The sequence below is a fragment of the Trichosurus vulpecula genome, chromosome 3 (genome assembly GCF_011100635.1).
Source record: "Trichosurus vulpecula isolate mTriVul1 chromosome 3, mTriVul1.pri, whole genome shotgun sequence".
NCBI classification, from domain to species: Eukaryota; Metazoa; Chordata; class Mammalia; order Diprotodontia; family Phalangeridae; genus Trichosurus; species Trichosurus vulpecula.
The window spans coordinates 291,603,177-291,623,425 of NC_050575.1; the positions used below are offsets into that span (position 1 = coordinate 291,603,177).

The 20,249-nt window shown below is 42.5% G+C and overlaps 1 protein-coding gene across 2 annotated transcripts in view; it reads right to left on the reverse strand.

The window, feature by feature from the left end:
- Nucleotides 1-17,755: 17,755 nt before the first annotated feature.
- The window catches only part of INTS9 (integrator complex subunit 9), a 133,704-nt gene continuing 131,210 nt past the window's right edge, over nt 17,756-20,249 (reverse strand). Inside the window, exon 18 of one of the 2 annotated variants that reach the window (XM_036750754.1) lies at nt 17,756-18,667. In XM_036750754.1, the coding sequence (XP_036606649.1) occupies nt 18,491-18,667 (177 nt within the window). In that variant the 3' untranslated portion in view covers nt 17,756-18,490. The remainder of the gene's footprint in view (nt 18,668-20,249) is intronic. The other variant, XM_036750755.1, reaches the window with a different exon arrangement.

Here is a 20,249-nt window from a genome sequence, read left to right on the forward strand (position 1 = left end):
CGTTTTGGGGTCCCCCACAAGATGAGAACATCAATGAGTAACTGATCTTAGGTCACCAACGGAGAGGAGAGCTGGGAATAAGATGGTAGACTTTCCAACTTAGAACTAAACCTATTATGGTTCGGTTTTTAGAACTGACAGTGGGCAGCCATTAGGGAGGTTAGCAGAGTGGGCAAAGCAGCTGGGCTCACATCCACTTATGAGGCCAGGGTCATCCCTTCTGGGCTGACTGATCCCAGAAAAGCCCTTCTCAGTTTTACTCATAGAAATAAGAGTTTTGGATCACATTTAAAGAGGTTGGTGTGTATGTGGACACAATGGTGTTTACCAAGGGCCCACTAGATTTTCATCTTACTGACAACAGCTGCGTAAATAACACTTACATTGAGCTCCATTGCGTCTTTCCTGGTAATACCTACACATCCCAGAGTTCCTGTGGGGGACATTGGGAGGCCAAGAATTAAGGCAGAAGAAGGCTGAGCTAAAGATGCTGATGGTGTGTTTGGGTTTATAGTTATTTTTGAAAGGGATTGGGGAAAAAAGCTGAGAGTGAATAATGGGCATGGTACAATGGAGAGTGGGATGGATTTGGAGTCAGAGGACTTGGGTTCAGATCATACCTCTGCTGCTTACCAGCTATGACCTTTTTTACCTTTCTTGGACTCAGTTTCCTCATTTGTAAAGTTAAGGGTTGAACCAAGATGACCATTGAGGTCCCATCCAGCCCTGAATCTATGATCCTGTAATTCTCTGGACAGGGCTTTTAGAAGCAGACTTTCCACATTTCCCACCACCTTTTGTCCAGGAAGCGTAGCTCCTAGGATTAGCTTGGTAAATCTTGCTCACTTCTTGGTCAAAAGCAGTGTCTACCATGCCTTTGGCTGAGTCAATTTAAATCTGATAAAAATGTTGAACAACCTAGGGCTAAGGGCAGATGCTTGGGGTTCTCTGCGAGAAATTTTCCAAGTTGACAGAGACTTCACAAGTGTACAAACTGAATAATAAACATGGCAACAGATTCTGTTGCAAGGATTCGAATTTGACATGCTGTTGGGTCTTCGTTTTCGAAGGTGACCAGTGACATCATGGGGTCATGACTTGTGCTTGAGTTGTAGTTAAGTGAACTGACAGTTACACAAAATTGTCAGCCTCACACTCTTCCTGAGTCATTGAGGTCCAGTAGCAAGACAGACATCAAGATGACCGATGATGGCTGGGGGCACAGTGAATCATGGCCTTGGTGTCTTCTATGCCTGGCCAACCTCTAAGTGCTCCATAGCACCTGTTTTAGCTGCCTTCATGGCCACTGGAACAAATTGTTCTCATCCACCCATTCCACCAGGGTTAGTCTTCTTTACATGCTTGGGGTAGACATCCCTAAGTCGCCGAAGGGGCCTGTTGGTTACCCTCAACCTGGTTCAGCCTGTCTGCCTCGATGGTTTTACCAGGGTGTGGCCTCTGCATATGCTACAACTTTTTGGAGCCACAGGTGAGAGTTGAGTGCCAGGTGGATACCAAAGGGAGATGAGCAGCCCTGAAAAAGGCTTGGCAACCCCCATGCCAGAGGTGCTAATCCTTAAACACCCCATACACTCCAAATTTGATATAGAGACCACTGTAATATTGTCAGTATTGAGAACAAGCATTTATTAAATGCTCTTGTATGACAAGGAAGGGGAAGGGAATAAGCATTTATTAAGCACCTACTATGTGCCAGGCCCTATGCTAAGCACTTTACAAATATCTCATTTGATTCTCACAACTCTGCTATTGTTATCCACATTTTACATATAAGGAAACTAAAGCAGACAGGTTAAGTGACGTGCCCAGAGTCATACAGCTAGTTTCTGACGCCGGATTTGAACTTGTCTTCCTGACTCCATGCCCAACACTTTGCTCTAACCACTACTCCACCTAACTGCATGAGATTGACAAATGCTTTGCTGAAATCCATGTATATGTCTACACCATTGCACTGAACTACCAGCCTCAGGGGAATAGAGTGCTGGGCCTGGAGTCACAAAGATCTGAGTTCAAATCGGGCCTCAGACCCTTACTAGGTGTGTGATCCTGGGCAAATCACTTAACCTTTATCTTAATTCACTGGCAAACCACGCCAGTATCTTTGACAAGGAAACCCCATGGACAGCATAGGGTCATGAAGAGTTGGACATGACTGACTGATTGAAGAGCAGCAACACCAGTCTGATAGTCCTGTCAAAAAAAGAAATGAGGTTAGCCTTGCGTGACAGAGCACAAGCTCTTCTCATCCTAGCCTTCAAGATGCCCAGATCGCCACAGGCTAAGAAGGGGCACCAGAACAGGACTTTGAGGATCCATAGAAGGGCAGATTGGATTCCTTGGGTTAAGATCTCGAATTCACTCTTGCTTACCCATACTTTGTCTATTATATGGCTAGGACTGGGGATCATCCAATGTCTGCCTTTAATCAGGAGGATTTCAACAATATTGACTATCAGCCATGTGGTATTGTGCTCACATGCAGTCTTGTTACATGCCTACTGCATCTTTGTGTGATGTGCTGTAGCGCTGCTCCTCCTACTCATTTTATTCCTTATTGATTCCAGATAAGATCACTGACAGACCAGGATTCTTTTGGGTCCTAATGGTGTAGTACAGTTTGTGTGTCTGTGCTGAGGATGAATAGGACAATTTTTTAAACAAACACCCCATTTATACTTTTGTGTAATGAAGGGAAGTCACCTTCATACAGTATGTTCTTGATTATTGCCCAAGTACCTATGTAAGCCCAGGGACCTATTTACTGGGTCAAGTTCATCTCAAAAAAAAGGATGAATTCCAGTAGGATCAATTGCAAAATGATAAAAATTAGGTTTCTAGAAAACAGTTGACAGGATGTGGGAAAGCCTGATTACACAGACGTATATAGAAGGCAAACAGTCATAGATGAACATAAGATAAATAGGCTATCAAGAAAATGCCATTTGTGTGTAGGGCTCCAGGTCAGGGAGTTCCCAAAGTGAGGCCACATTACAACAACTCATTTTCTTCCGAGATCCATTGCATGTTCCTCTGCTGGTTCAAAGTCTTTTCATGAAACGATACTTCTTTCTCATGGGGATAAACCAGAATTCACTCTCCCGCTATCTATATCATACCTAGGTAGTATGTATTTGTCCCATAGTTACCTACCCAGTTCTCGAGATTAGGGCTTCCCAACGTTACCTTTAAATTCTCATGTCAGGCAAATGCAAATCAGATGCAGGGAAATGAGACACAGAGGCCCTCTTCACCCTGGTTAAGTCTCTGTGAGGCTGCTCTCTTGGCTTTAGAATTTTACAACTGTCCCTATCAACAAAGCTGTACCTGAAAGGGGAAACCTTTTATGAATGAATGAATGAATGAATGAATGAATGAATGAAAAAAAAGCATTTATTAAGTGCAAAGCACTGTGACCAAGCACTGGGGATCCAAACAGAAACACAAGATAGTCCTAATTCTCATATTGTAATGAAAGAGGTTTTGGGGTCAACTCAGATGGCAATGTCCCGTGGTCCTTAGGGCATGGCCACAGAGCAGGTGTTAATGTCTCTTCTTTAATGTCTTTTCCATCGGTAAAATCATATCAGTTTTTGATGTTGAACCATTTAACAGTGCCAAGGACTTTGGGGACAGTAACTTTTTTCCTTCCTGGATCTTAATTAGCTTAGTTGTAGCACCTGCAGGAGCAGCTGCCAGGCTGCATCTCCACAGGGGTTGCTTCATACGATGATGGCTCTAGCTCTGTGCTGGAAGCACTGCTATTCCCAAGACTCTTGGGTTCAGGGTCCTTGGATGTCTCCATTGGGATCTGAGGGTAGTCAAGGAGGGGTGGTAGTGTGGCCTGGCCAAGGGTGTTTTTCCTGTCTTGTGACTGGCGGTTAGTTGGTAGCTGGGGGCAGGGCTGGCCCCTTTTCTGCAGGAGTTGCTTCCTCCGATAGCTATGAAAACTGGACTAGGAGCAAAATCAGTGGTCTGGGGGGCAGGGGGGCGGTGCTGCTACCACCAGGGTTCTAGTGCTTATGTGCCCACTTGTGGCATTTGGTCAGAAGTTGCTGCTGGTAGTGATAAGGTGGGCCTCATCTCCACAGTGATATCGCCCTTCAATGACAGCTGTCGGGGCTGGAATGGGGGATGCGACTGTTTCCGAGGTTCTTGAGTTCAGGGTCCTGGGCTGTCTCTGTCAGGGTCTGAGGGGGGATGGGGGTCATTCGGGGGTTTGGCTTACCTGGTACATGCTCTTTCCCATCTCTCAGGATGGATGATGAGACACATTTGGGAAACCTCTAGCATGGATGAGAAAGTAATCCTGCTGTTTCCATGCATCCGTTAAAGCTTAGTTTTCAAAGAATCAGCGAAGGAATGAACAAGGAAGTAAATGGAATAGAAAACAAGTTTTCTGAGAACAGCTTAAAGCAGGTAGGGGACGCCACCTGGCATTTATGTCTTTAAGGTTCACTGTACATAACATTATTCCAGTTAATCTCACAACAGAGTGTGAGGTGGGCACCAAAGGTGGCATTATCCCCCTTTGACAGATGAGGAAACTGACTCAGACTAAGTTCACAGTTAGTAAGCATTGGAGGCAGGATTTGAATTTGTCCTCCTGACTCCTGGGCCAACATTCTATATACCAGGTCCCTTTCAGCTCTAAATTAGGATTTCATGAAGTCTAATAGTAGCCATCTTTAAATATTTCGAGAGTAGTCATAGGGCAGAGGGGTTCTCCTTGACCTCAGAGGTCAGAACTAATACCAGAGGGTGGAAGAGTGAGGCAGATTGCGGCTCAAAATATAAAGTGTTTCTAATGAGACAGGCTGCCTTGGTGGGTAGTGAGTTTCCCTCTGGACTCCAAGCACAGAGAATGAGATAAGAAAAGGCTGAAAAATGGAAGGACGTGTTGGTGGAATAGTGAGTAGTCAGTTTGGTTGGGGCATACATAAGGAATGTGAAAGAGAACATGAGATGAGGTTGGAAAGGTAAATTAGGCCAGACTGTAGAAAGCATCAGCTACCAAGCTCATTAGACTCATCTTTATTTGGTAGGCAGCAGGGAGCCCTTAAAGGTTTGGGGAGAGGGGAGTGATGCATTAAGAACTGAGAATTAGGAGGGACTCAAACCAATGGTATTAATATATGTAGTGGACTAGAAACTTCTAAATGAAAGCAGACATCATCACAAGGCTGGTGAAGAAGCCCCTGTGTCAGGGTCAGATTTGGTTTGGCCTCTTCATTTCACTTGGCTCTTGCCAAATGCAAATTAAGATTTTGATACTTGGGGCACTGGTTTGTTAGCAAAGTTGGGGTCAGAGCTTAGGAGGATTTACTACTCTAATAAATGAAGGGTTGGGCCAGATGTTCCTCAAGGCTCTGCCTCGACATGGTGGCAGTGTCCTGGGTGAGTCTCAGGCTTGTGAAAGATTCAGATACAATTATTTTGGGGCCTTGGGAAGCAGCAGCTCAATTCAATTAAGCATTTATTAAAGGCCTACCATCTATGCCAACACACTTTAAAGGCCTCCCATATATGTAAACTTTAGGCACTAGAGCAAAGATGAAACATTCCATACCCTTAATTTCAAGTAAGTGAGCAATTTTATGAAATACCTGCTGTGTGCCAGACCTTCTTTACACTGGGGATTCCAAGACAAAAACAAAACTGGCTGCCCACAAGGAGCTTACTTACATTCTCCTAAGGAGATAAGGCTCTTTAACAAACCAGGAAAGGAAATGCACATACAAAGTAATTGGCTTTTGGGGAGAAGCACTAATAACTGGAGGGGGGGGGGTGGTCAGGAAAGACCTCATGGGAAGGAGCCCTTTAGGTTTTAAGAAATGGAATTGGGGAGAGAAGGAGCAGCAGCCCATGCAAAAGGAAGCAAGTGAGAGATGACACGGTTTGCCAGGGGAGGGCATGGCCAACTTGGCCAGTTTGGTCCCATCTCCCTGCATAGGGAATGAACCTGGGTGGCAGGCCTATTTCAACCATATATCCCACTTCTAGCTTAGATATTCACGTGCCTTAAGGCAGAGCTAAACTTGTCGTTCCTCCCTCTGTCCCTGCTGCGAGGTCTGACATTTTTTGATGCCATTTGGCCTCTAGAGCTGCAAAGGGGAATGTTCTTGGAAAAGGGAACCGGACTGCTCTGGGCCCATGCACAGGGTGTTGCTCTCTGGGGCCCTCTAGTGCCTGTCTTCAGAGAACTGAACTCTGTGCCTCTGCACTGAGGATCAGACACCACCTCCCTGGGGTCCTTCCGCATCTGAACCAAGCAAGATTAGATAACCAGGCAAATCAGGGCCAGGAAGGAGGAGGTGGTCCTTTCCTCTCATTCCCAAAGCCTATTTGGGCTGGTATACTTTCCCATCATTTCATGAGATTATTTCTAGTTTTTTAATTACACCCAACCCTTCCCTGTTCCAGTCCCTTTAAAATCTAAGGGAGCCTCTCCCTGTTCCTTCCTTATGACCTTGGGAAGAAACAGATCCTCAGGCAGCCTCCAGAAAGACTAGTTATATTCAGCAAGATGCTGCAGACTATCCCCTCTCCCACTTTGTTCAACGTAGTAGGAGTAATAATTGCAATACTGTTAGAAGCACTGTATGTGCGTCAGCGGATTTCCAAAGCAATTAAGCCTGAAGACGATCTGAGGGGGACAAGATAGTTGTCATTAAATATTGAAAAAGGAAACATCTGTTCTACTTGAACCAAGAAGGTAGCACCAAGAACAACGGGTAGATGTTGAAAAGAGGGACATTTCAGCGTGACATTGGGGGAGGGGCAATACCTAATAATCAGAGCTATTCTAAAGTTGAATGAGTTAGTTGGTTAGAAAGGTAGTGGGTTCTCCATAACTGGAGGTATTTTAGGTAAAAGCTAGACGTATACTTGAGTATGTTGTAGAAGAGAGTCTTGTCTAGGCATGGGTTGGAATGCATGGTCTCTGGTGCCTGGCAACTCTGAGATTCTGTGACAATGATTATGAGAGCCAGATGGGATGATGCTTAAGGACAAGTAGCCAGCTTAGACCCATATAGCTGACTCTGGGGTAGTGACAGAGGGGGTCTAACTGGTTGGATGCTGAGTGAATCATTTCTACATTTACAAAATCAAAGTGCTTCTCCTTTGGCTTGGGATGAACAAGAATTCAGTTTACTAATTAACAGCCTTGATTGTTCCCATCTGAAAATATTTGCTCCAAGGGCCTGGAATGCCCTCCTCCCGGTGGACATCCAATCAATTCATATCCAATGTTTAGTTCAAATGCCACCCCATGTCCTTGAAATCTTCCTTGGTCCCCAAGTTAGGAATGGTTTCTCATCCCTTTTTGCCCCTTATGCATTGACTATATTTAAATTTACATTTTATCTATCTAAAGATGAGAGCAGGGGCTTGTATTAATTATCTTGATAATTCCGCTGTACGGTGGTGATTTAAAAAAACATTTATTGAAAAATGAGCCAAATGCTGTTTTTCCATTCAAATAAATCCCAAATCCAGGCTTTATCCATCCCTTCTCCACCCTGAAAGGTTTTTGAATCACAATAACACGGGCTAAGAATAATCTTATTATTATAATTTTTTTCTGAGTGAAGAGGAGGGAGACAATTACCAAGCTGAGCAATACCTACTTCTTTTATCTATTTTATCTAAGTCATCTGCAAACTGAGCTATTACAAATATAATATGCCACTGGCTGCTAATCTTTTTGTGAGAGACTCCTTTTGATTTTTCTGAGGCCGAGAGCAAAGTTAGGGGGATGGAGGAACAATGGGGACAGAAACAGGGAGCTGTGACTAGATGCTGTAGGGAAGCAGATTTTGGCTCAAAAAGAGAAAAAAAATTTCTAACATAGTGGACCAAAAATGGAATGGATTGCCTCCAGCAGACAGTGACTTCCACAATACTGGAAGTCTTCCAGCTAAGGTTGGAGGATCCCTTATTAGGAATGGTCTAAATAGAATTCATGATTTGGGTTAGAGATTTTAGTAAGTCTCCTCTGTGGGCCATCTCTCAATACTCCCCTCCAAACAACTTTGAAATAATACCTCAAACCAAATTTTAGAGTGGCAGAGCCAACAAAAGGTCAGTGGAAGACATTTTTTCGGCCTAAGACAATGTAAGAGGTCTATAGGAGAGGTCTGTAACACTGGGTTGGGCACAGGCCCAGAGCATGGAAGGAACACCAGTGGTGGGTATCAGAGGTTGCCACAGTAGTGGCAGCAGCAGCTGTGGGAGCTCTCAACCTAGAGATGATAGGATGTTGGACAGCTGGTCAGAAAGAGATTATAGGGGCCCTTTTACTGGCAGTAGGTGCAGCTGGTGCTGATTGGCGACTCTATGGCCCATTAGCAGTTCTGGATTGTGGTTCCAGGACAAAGAAGGTGTTGTGATCAGTCACAAGGGAGTAGGGGCCTTAGTCACAGTTCCAGGGCCAAGAGGAGCACTAGCATTTGTGGCTGCAGGGGAGCAGGGACCCTTCCTGAATAAAGACCAGGGCACAGACCAGGAGAGCAGTGACCACACCTCTCCCAGGACACCACCACCTTGGAAGCACTGAAAACTTGCAGACCCCCAGAACTAGCATGGAAAAGCCTGAAGTTGACACAGTACCTCCCTACTTCAGGGGAACAGAGCCCAACTTTAATGTAAAGTTCAAAGTGAAGAAATAGACTGGAAAAAGGAAGAAATAACAACACCAAAAAGAACTTGACCATAAAAAGCTACTATGGTGACAGGGAAGCCTAAAACATAAACTTGGAAGAAGACAACAATGTGAAAACAGCTGTAAGCAAAGCCTCAAAGAAAAAGGCTAATTGGACCCAAGTCTAGCAAGAATTACTTGGAAGAGTTAAAGAACATGATAAGAGTAGTAGATGAAAAATTGGGAAAAGAAATGAGAGTAATTTAAGAAAATTATGAAAAGAGAATTAATAGTTTGGTTAAAAGAGGCACAGAAAAATACTGAAGAAAATATCACCTTTTTTGAAAAGCACTGGCCTAATGGTAAAAGAGGCACAAAAAATTCACTGAAGAAAAGAACTCCTTAAAAAGCAGAACTGGGCAAGTGAAAACTAATGACTCCATGAGACTTCAAGAAACAATAAAACAAAGTCAATAGAATTTTTTTTAAATAGAAGAAAATGTGAAATATCTCAATGGAAAAAACAACTGACCTGGAAAATAGATCTAGGAGAGACGATGTAAGAATTATTGGACTACCTAAATGCTATGATAAAAAAGAGCCTAGACATTATATTTCAAGAAATTATCAGGGAATATTGTCCCAATATCTTAGATCCAGAGGGTTAAATAGAAATTGAAAGAATCCACTGATCACCTCTTGAAAGAGATCCCAAAATGAAGACTCCCAGGAATATTGTAGCCAAATTCCAGAGCTCCCAGGTCAAGGAGAAAATATTGCAAGCAGGCAGAAAGAAACAATTCAAATATCATGGAGTCACAGTCAGGATAACACAAGATTTAGCAGTTTCCATGTTAATGGAGTGGAGGGCGTGGAATATGATATTCTGGAAGGCAAAGGAGCTAGGATTACAACCAAGAATAACCTACCCCAGCAAAACTGAGTATAATCCTTCAGGGGAAAAAATGGATATTTAATGAAATAGAGAAGTTTCAAGCATTCCTGATGAAAAGATCACAGATAAATAGAAAATCTGACATTCAGGCAGAAGACTTGAGAGAGAAGCTTAAAAAGGTAAACATGAAAGAGTAATAATAAGGAACTCAATGGAGTTAAAATGTTTACATTCCTATATGGGATGAGGATATATGTAACTCCTAAGAACTTTATTATTATTAGGGCAGTTAGAAGAAGTCTGCATAGGCGGAGGGCATAAGTGTAATCAATTATGTTGAAATGATTTCCAAAAAGGGGTGAGAAAGAGGGAAGCACTGGAAGGGAGAAGGGAGAGGTAAAAAAGGCAAAGTTTCTCACATAAAGGAGGCACACAAGTAAGAATTTTTATAGTGTAGGGATAAATGGGGGGTGGTGGCCAGCAATGCTTGAACTTCACTCTCAATGGACATGGTTCAAAGGGGAAAGGATATATACATATGTATGTATATATACACACATACATGCACATATATACACTATACACACACAAAGAGTTGAATACAGAGATCTATCTTACCCAATAGGGAGTTAGGAGGTAAAGGGGATAACAGATATGGGGAAGGGGTAGATTATAAGGGAGAGGGTGGATAGGGGGAGGTAGTGTTTGGAAGATACATTTTTGAGGAGAGACAGGATAAAAAGAGAGAGAAGGATAAACAGGGGAAAATGGGATGGAGGTGAATGCACAGTTAGTGATCATAACTGCAAAGGGGAATGGGATGAACTAACTCATAAAACAGAAGCAAACAGCAGAATAGGTTAGAAACCAGAATTCAGGGGCAGCGAGGTGGCACAGTGAGTAGAGCACTGGCTCTGGAGTCAGGAGGACCTGAGTTCAAATCCAGCCTCAGACACTTGACACACTTACTAGCTGTGCGACCCTAGCAAGTTACTTGATCCCAATTGCCCTACCTTCCCCCCTCCAAAAAACCAAAACAAAACAAAATCCCAACCCAAAGAAACCAGAATTCAACAATGTGCTGCGTACAAGAGACACCTGGAAAGACACACACAAAGTTGAAATGAAGGGCTGGATCAGAGTCTATTACGTTTCAGCGGAAGTGAAGAAGGTAACAAACTTGATCACAGACAAAGCAAAAGCAAAATTAGATCTGAGAGAGATGATCGGGGAAACTACACTTTTTGCTAAAAGGTACCATAGACAAATGATATGATATCAAAAAATTTTAAACCAAGTTTCTCTGATAAAGGCCTCATTTCTCAAATATATAGGGAACTGAGTCAAATTTATAAAAACGAGCCATTCCAAATTATAAATGGTCAAAGGATATGAACATGAAGTTTTCAGAAGGAGGAATCAAAGCTGTATTCATATGAAAAAAATGTTACAAATCACTATTGATTAGAGAAAGGCAAATTAAAAGAACTCTAAGGTACCACCTCATACCTACGAGAAATGACAAATGCTGGAAGGAATGAGGGAAAATAGCTACATTAATGAACTGTTGGTGGAGTAGTGAACTGATCCAATCATTTTGGAGAACAATTTGGAACTAGACCCAAAGGGCTATGACACTGTGCATACCTTTTGATCCAGCAATACTACTACTAGGTTTGTACCTGAAGAATCAAAAGGTCGTAAGTGTACAAAAATATAGCTGTTTTTTGTGGCAGCAAAGAATTGGAAATTGAAGGGATGCTCATCAATCGGGGAATGGCTGAACAAGTTATGCTGTGGGAAATGAAAAGGGGGGCTGGTTTCAGGAAAAAAACATGGCAAGACCTGCATAAACTGATGCAAAGCCAAGTGAGAAGAACCAAGAGATCACTGTGTGCGCTAACAGCAATGTTGTAACTATGACCAATTCAACACTCAGGAGAATTCTAAAGGACTTATGAAAAAATGCTGTCCAACCTCCAGAAGGAGAACTGATGAATCTAAGTGCAAACTGAAATATGTTTTTCTCATGTTATTATTTTTTCATTGCAATGTATTACTATGAAATTTGTTTTGCATGATTTCACATGTATCATTGATATATTGTTGGCCTTCTCAGTGGGTGGGGAAAGGGATGGGAGGGAGAGAATCTGGAACTCAAAATTTAAAAAGAATGTTAAAAATAAATTTAAAAAATATTTTTCCCACACACACACATACTCTCTCATACTTGCACTAATTCAGATTTTGTAATCCATAAAGCTTTATGTAAGTATGAGATATTTATTATGGTGGGGAGAGGGAAGCTCCTGTTAGTCTTAAGGATGAATATTTCTGCAAAATTTCACTCCAAAGACCTAAGTTCTCATGCAGACACAGTTCAGGTATAGAAACTTTTCAAACAATCAACAAGCATTTATTAAGTGCCTATTCTGTTCCAGACACTGTGCTAGGCCCTGGGGAAAACAAAGGCAAAAGCAAAAGTTATTGTTTTCAAGGAATTTCTATTCCATTGGGGTCTGGACGTGGGGAGACAACACATTCATAGAAAAGTAGATACAAAATACAGAGTTAATTTGGGGGAGGAGGGCACTGGTACGTGGGGCAGGTGGGTGGGGGTAGGGATCCAGATATGACTCCTATTGGAGGTGCCATTTGAGCAGAGCTTTGAAGGAAGCTAGGGATTCTAGGAGGTGAAGAGGTGAGGAGGGCATATATTTCAGGCTTGGGAGAGAGTTTGGAGAAGGCCAGCTAGATGGTAGATGGAATGCCTTGTATGGGTCAGTTTGGTGGGATTATGGAGTGTATAAAGGGGAGCATTTGGCAGCTGCGTAGAGGCTGGGCTGAAGATGTGAGAGAATGGAGGAAGCAAAATTGGGAGACTATTTCAGTATTCTAGGTGAGACTGAGGAGACTTGAACTAGGGTGGGAGCCGTGAGAGAAGAGTGTGGATGTGGAGGGTAGATAACTGGACTTGGTAGCTGATTGGAGATGGAAGTTGAAAGCCAGTTAAGCCAGTAAAGCTGAGGCTTTGAACCTAAGTGACTGGATGGTGACACTGGCAGAAATAGGGACGTTAGGAAGACAGGTGGGTTTTGAGGAAAAGGCCATGAATTCTGTTTTAGATACATTGAATCACAGATCCCTATAGTGCACCTGTAGGGAAGCTAAGTGGCTCAGTGGATAGAGTGCTGGGCCTGGAGGCAGAAAGACTCATCTTTTTGAATTCAAATCAGGCCTTAGACACTTACTAGCTGTGTGATCCTGGGTGAGTCATTTAACCTTGTCTGCCTCAGTTTCCTCCTGTGTAAAATGAGCTGGAGAAGGAAATGGCAAACCACTCCAGTCTCTTTGTCAAGAAAACCCCAAATGCGGTCGTGAAGATTTGGACATGACTGAAAAGTGACTGAATAGCAACAAAATGGTATATCTAATTGGAAATTAGGCTATGCAGTGCTATCCCTCCCTCCCCACCATCTCCCCGGTCCCAGCTCATATTTACATAAAGCTTTATAGCTTACAAAATGTGAGGTAGATAGTACAAATATTAGAACTCATTTTACAGATAGGGAAATAGGTCCAAAGAAGTTAAATGACTTGCCCATTATTGTAAGGCTAGTAAGTGGCAGATCAGGCAGTTCTCAAATAGGCCATTGGTGAAGCGGGTCTGGGGCACAGGAGAGCCTAGGGCTGACTATACAGATCTAAGAGTGATCCACATAGAAAAGATGGTCGAATTCATGGGAGAATATGAAATCACAAAGTATACGGAGGGAAGATGCTTCAGAACAGAGCTTTGGGGGAGGCCCCGTTAGGGTTGGGACAGGGGAGACAGACAGGGAAACTGAGAAAGTAGTTATGGAACCTCAGAGAAGTGTATCTGGGAGGAGAGGGTGATCAACTAAGTGTCAAATGCTGCAGAGAGGGTAAGGAAGATGAGACATGAGAATGGGCCATTGTATTTGACAATTGGTAATTTTGGAGAGAGAAGTTTCAGTTGAGTGATGAGGCATGAAGTCAGACTGCAGGGAATTGAGAATAGAAAAGCTTGAAACAAGTACACACAGTGCTTCTTAGTTTGGCTATGAAAGAGAGGAGCAATAAATATAGTATGGTGGCAGCTTAAGGGGATCATAGGTCAATATGAAGGGTTTTGATTTTTAAAGCACGGGGGAGTCGGGTTTGCAGGCATCTGGGAAGAAGCCAGTAGACAGGGAAAGACTGAAGATAAAGAGGAAGAGTAGATGATTTGGGGGGCAATCTGCTGGAGGAGGTGAGAAGGGGATGGGATCAAAAGTACAAATAGGAGGCTGCAAGAAAGGCTTCTCAAATACTGGAGTAAGGACTATTTGATAAAATATTGTTGGAAAAACTGGACAGCAGGAGGGGATACATTAGATTTAGACCAATACCTCACACCAAATGGATATGTGACATAGGTATAAAAGGTCACATCGTAAACACAGTAAAGAAAAAGGAGGAAATTACCTATCAGGTCCATGGATAGCAGAAAAGTTCATAATCAAATAAGGGATAGAAAGGATCACAGAAGATGGATAATTTTGATTAAAATTAAAGTTTTTGCAAAAAAGTTTTGCAAAAAACAAAACCAATATAGCTAATATAAGAAGGGAAACAATTAATTGGGAAAAATCTTTGCAGCAAGTTTCTCTAATAAAGATCTCATTTCCAAGATATGTAAGGACCTGATTCAAATGTGTAAGATCTTATAAGAGACATTCCCCAACTGATTAATGGTCTGAGGATATGAATAGGCAGTTTTCAAGCAAAGAAAAAAGCCAGGTCATCTATAGATATGTGAAAAAATGTTCCAAATCTCTAATAATTGCAGAAATGCAAATTAAGGTAATTTTGGGCTTTCACTTCATACCCACCAATTTGGCAAAGATCATAAAAAAAAATAATGACTGTTAGGGGACATGTGGGAAAACAGGCACATTGATGCACTGCTAGAGTTTAGAGTGGGTCCAACCATTCTGGAAAGCAGTTTGGAATTAGGTCCCAAAGTTACTAAACAGTGCATACCCTTGGACCCAGCTATACTAGTGCTAAGCTTACATCCCAAAGAGATCAGAGAGTAAAAGGTCTCATATAGACAAAAATATTTGTAGCAGTAATTTTTGTGTTGGTGAAAAACTGTCAAGTGTCAAGGGGGTGCTCATCAATTAGAGAATGGTTGAACAAATTGTGGCAAAGGAATGTACAGGAATACTATTATGCTGTAAGAAATGAGGAAAAAGATGTTTTCAAAGAGACACTGAAAGACTTGTATGAACTGATGCAGAATGAAATCAGCAGTACCGGAGGAACACTTTATACCACAACATTATGAAAATGCACAATTTTGAAAAAGTTAAGAATTCTGATCAACCATGATGCCCAAGGGCTGTTAAAGAACGCTGCTCACCTCATGCAGAGTAAGACATGACTATCTGGACAACTTGTTTTGCACGACTATTTGATTACAGGCACCCTTCTTCCTCCCTTCCTTAATAAATGGATAACATTTTATAAAAAAGAGATGCCTCTTCAGAGACTGGAGTAAAGGAGAGACTGAATGATGTTGTCAAGAGGTTTTAAGATGCATAGTAGGAGTGAAGGGAATCATGGCAAATGGCTTTTCATGGTTTAGTATGAGAAGAGGTCCTTTGCTGAGATGGTGTTTGACAGAGTAACGTGGGAGGACTGAGAGGTTTTAACAGACTCTGCGGTAAATGCCAGAGACTAAAGTAGGTTAGAGTAAAAGGGTTGCCTTGCAGCAATTAAAGACCCACTTGAAATTAGATAACTTTGTAGAGGACCCAGTTGGGAGGTTTATGTGATTTCCTCTAGCACTGTTCAGTAGCATGTTAGTAAGGGTGGAGGTGGTAGATAGTGGATGGTGGAGGAAACCCAGGGTTAGCATTTGGGAAGGCATAAATTGTGCCAGGTCCAAGAAGGGACTCAGGAGCAGAGGACAGTGCAAATTTGATTATAGGTTTAAGAAGAGGAAAGGAAGGAATTGGAACCAGAGCAGAAGTGAGGCCTGGGGGACCACTAAGAAGTAGAGGAATTGGAAGTCACACTCTTTTCTCACCTCCATCTCTGGGAATCCTTAGCTCTGTTTGAGGTTCAGCTCATTCCCTCAAACTGTTACCATTTTGTGCCCTCTTACCTTCCAAATAATATTTTGGTTATAGTCAATTCTGCAAAAATGTCTATTTCAGAAACACATTTATTCCAATGTGATTGATACATTAAGGAACATTTTTAGCATGACACAAATTTCCAGCTAGCTTCTGAGTGATTTCTTCCCCAAGAAACAGTGAGAATGAGCAAACTACATCACTTCATAATGACCCACAAGCTCCAACTCTTCCAACGCCCACTTCCAAAAGCAAGCAAACTTCAGGTCTTTGTCAAGGTATGGCACCATAGCTATTGCCCATCTTCTGGTGCAGTAGGAGGTGTGAGCAGCAAAGGCCTTGTCTACCCCACCCCATCTCCTTCCACTACAGCCTCCTGCCCCCAAGGCCTGGAGCTTCAGCTTTCTCTTGCTGTACAGCCTAATGCCACAGACGTAGCCACCATTGTTGCAATATTTACTTCTTTCTTAACCATCCAATATGTATAAAACAGTGTTGCTGACCAAGTTTTTCAGCATTGTGCATTCCATTTTCCCCCTAAGTTCTGTGGTCTTTATTGTACCATCTTGCACAGAGCTGTGCTTTCTTTTTCCAGCATGTGTCCTGATACAGCAGAACTGTCTGTACTTTGTTTTTTAAAAAAATTTACTTATTAAATACATTGCTATTCTCCCCCAGCAGTAAGCTCTTTGAGGGCAGGGATTGTTTCAATTTAGTTCCAGAACCTAGTAAAGTGCTTGGCACATAGGTATTTAATAAATGCTAGCTGAACTGAATTAAACTGAAAACAGGAGGAAAATATAATCTAGTAGATGCAGAGACATGAATAGTTTTACTAGAGGGCTGTTCCTGGCTCAGTTTTAATTTCCAATGGGCTATAAAAGGAAATAGAAATGAGTGAATTTCTAAGGCCACAGAAAAGTATAATTATATGTAGAACTAAATCTGTATGATGAATTTTCATGTAGCCGAGTTCTTTGTCTTAACATACAGACACCAAAATATTACTCGTCATGTTGTTTTGTTGTTGAGATTTCTCTGTATTTTAAATCACAAAATTTGGCATTTTCCATTAGATGCTGGGATAGTCCTCAAAGTTTTTTTTTGTTTTTTTGGATTCGGCCTTTCTTGTGGGAGTTGCCCTGCTTTGGATCTGCCTTCTCCCCTTTTCTGGAAATTTCCATACCGAATAATGAAAAGAGTTCATGCTCCATGCACCTGTGGAACATGATACATGGTACATGATAGAGCTAGGGGCTTACCAGAAAATCCTAGTGTATCCCTCTGACATCAGAGATGGAAAACTAATCAGATGTACCTGAGAGCTTTCTCCCTTCCTATATAAACCTGTGAATGAACGAAATGGCATTTGTTAAGTGTTTATTATATGCTAAACACTGTGTGTCAGCAAGCTGCCCTAGTATGGAGATGCAAATCCAGCTGTTGCAAACATGGACCAGCTTGCAAAGCTGGCTGTGCCAAGCCTAGAGGCGGTGTCTCCACAAGACCATTGTTTCCTCTCTCTTTGCCTTCTCTCCAGTCCCCTATGGCCTATGGTCTTAAAATCATCACAGCCCTGACTGAATCCTTCCCTTATTGAACCTGCCCCCATTTTCCTGAACCAGGGTATCTCATGTTAGGATTTTTTGTGTGAATCAAAACATCTATATAATAAAGGCTTATTGCTTTAAGGATTGCTGGTCTGCTTTAATTCTTTTGTGAAAGCCTCATTTCTACCCCAAAGCTGTAGTGGATTGAGATCAAATGAATACAAAATGTGTATGTACAACATGGGCAACTAGATGGTACAGTGGATAGAGTGCCAGGCCTGGAGTCAGGAAGAGCTAAGTTCAAATCCTGCCTCAGACATTTACTAGATGTGCAAGTTACTTAACCCTGTTTGCCTCAGTTTCCTCATCTGTAAAATGAGCTGGAGAAGGAATTGGCAAACCAGTTCAGTATCTCTGCAGGAAAACCTCAGATGGGGTCCTGAAGAGTTGGACAGGATTGAAATGACAGAACACCAACAATATGCACAACAGAGCAGAGTACACTTGGTAAAAATAACTACCTTTTATTTAAACGGAGCCTTCTTAAAAATAAGACAAAGACTGATGTGGTTTATTTTGCTCTTTCCCTGAAGGGCCATCTTTTGACTCACAGTTCTCTGGGGAAGGCAATAAAGGAAGCAAACAAATAATGCCAAACACACTAGTTCCCCTTTCCCAGCCAAGCAAAACCTTGAAAATAAACAGAAGTCGGTCTAGACACCTCCCCTTTCCACTAAACCAGCAAAGTCTTTAAGAACTGTCTTCGCCATTGGTCATTACAACCAATGAACAACCTGCTGCCTTATAACTGGATTACTTGGAGACCAAAACTGCAAAGAAAAGTCTAGAATTTAACCAAAGGTATCTCCCCTGAGGCAGTGGTGGAAATCCAGGGAGATCTATTTCTGAAAATTAAACCCAGACTATTTCTCTCAAGGACATCCATCTTCCTCAGTACTCAAGCCAAGTCCAGATCTGAGAATAAAAGAGGACCTTCTTAAAAACCAAGGAGAAAGACAATGTGAAGACTCTGCAATGATTTCTGAGTCATGTGGCATAAACAAGAAAGTGGCACGGGATCAAGGACTCCCCATGACTGGCCACCACTGGCCTTCTCAGCTCTGCCTATGTTGGAAGCCATGCTGCTGACTCACCAAGGCAGAAAGGACCTGAGTTTTCATAGAATCCTAGAGCTGGGAGTGACTTAGAGGTAATCTAGTGCGGACTTCTTAATTTAGAATTTCTGTAGGAATTTGAGCACAAGGTCCCGAAGCCGGACCCTGAGCATCTCATCATTGTCACAGATGATGTGGGTTGAATCTTCTTCAATCTGGATGAGGGTCTCAGCCTCCTGGAGGAGGACGATGTGTCCTTTGGCTGTGTCCTCCACTTTCACATCACTGAAGCCGTGCTGCCAAGGATCAAGACAGACAAGAGACTGGTGAGTCTTCTGGACTGGGAAAACAGTTAGCCACCGAAAGTCATAAAAATGGTGCTATTTCCACTTTGCTTATTATGAGGAAAAAGATAAAAAAACTGACATTTTGGGGCAGCTAGGTGGCGCAGTGAGTAGAGCACCGACCCTGGAGTCAGGAGGACCTGAGTTCAAATCCGACCTCAGACACTTGACACACTTACTAGCTGTGTGACCTTGGTCAAGTCACTTAACCCCAATTGCCCTGCCTTCCCCCCTCCAAAAAACAAACAACCCTCCCCAAAACTGGCATTTCTAGTATTTTTTTTTGAATTTTATAATTTTTATTTAGTATTTTAGTTTTCAATATTGATTTCCACAAGATTTTGAGTTACAAATTTTCTCCCCATTTCTACCCCCCCCCCATTCCAAGATGGCATATATTCTGATTGCCTCATTCCCCAGTCAGCCCTCCCTTCTGTTACCCCACTCCCCCCCATCCCCTTTCTCCTTACTTTCTTTAGGGTGGGATAGATTTCTATGCCCCATTCCCTATATATCCTGTTTCCCAGCCGCATGCAAAAACAACCTTTTTTTTTTTTTTTCTTGAGCATCTGCTTTTAAAAATTTGAGTTCCAAATTCTCTCCCCTCTTCCCTTCCCTCCCACCCTTCCTAGGAAGGCAAGCAATTCAACATAGGTCATACATGTATTTTGCTCCCTCCTTTCTTGTCCCCCTTTATTAAATTTTCTCCTTTGACCCTGTCCCTTTTCAAAAGTATTTGCTTTTGATTACCTCCTCCCCCTATCTTCCCTCCCTTCTACCATCCCCCCTTTTTTATCCCCTTCCTCTTACTTTCCTGTGGCGTTCTAGTATTTCTTAATGCAAATTTTCAATAAAGTAAGAGAGCCCATCTTGCTACCTGGCAAGAATAACAACTCATTTATATAATGCTTTAAGGTTTGCTTGCTTCAGAATAGTCCTGAGTGCCAGGGCAAATCTCATTACATTTTACAGAAGTGAAGGGATATCATAGAATCTAGTCCAATTCCTTCTTTTTTACAGATGAGACCAAAGTCTTGTCTATGGCCAGAAAGGCAGGAAAATGTCAGAGCCGGGATTTGAATTCAGGTCTCCTAACTCCCAAATCCCACATTTTTCCACAAAACTGTCCTTTCATCTGACTGCTATTTAGAATCAAGGCAATTTGAAAGAGACTTCAAAAACTGGTGAAATTCCATAAAAAACCTGCCAAAGGCCTGGCCCAGCAGAGGAAAGCTTCTGACTCTACATGTTCAAAGTAAACAAAGCAGGCAGCTGTGTCTGGAGTTGGGGTCTGGGACTGCAGCCCAGCTGTTCTTGTTGTCTCTCCAGCTACAGGAGTGTGTCAGTTCCCTTGAGGACCCATTTTGAGGGACTGGTCCTTCACCAGACTTCCGGAAAGCACTGCTGCCCCCTGCATGTTTGAGGCAATGACCCTGGACTCAATGAGTCTGTCTTAAGGAGGAGACAACTTAAGGAGGAGTCTGTCCAGAGGAGACAACAGGGGCTCCCAGCATTCTCCATTGCTCTGTGTGAG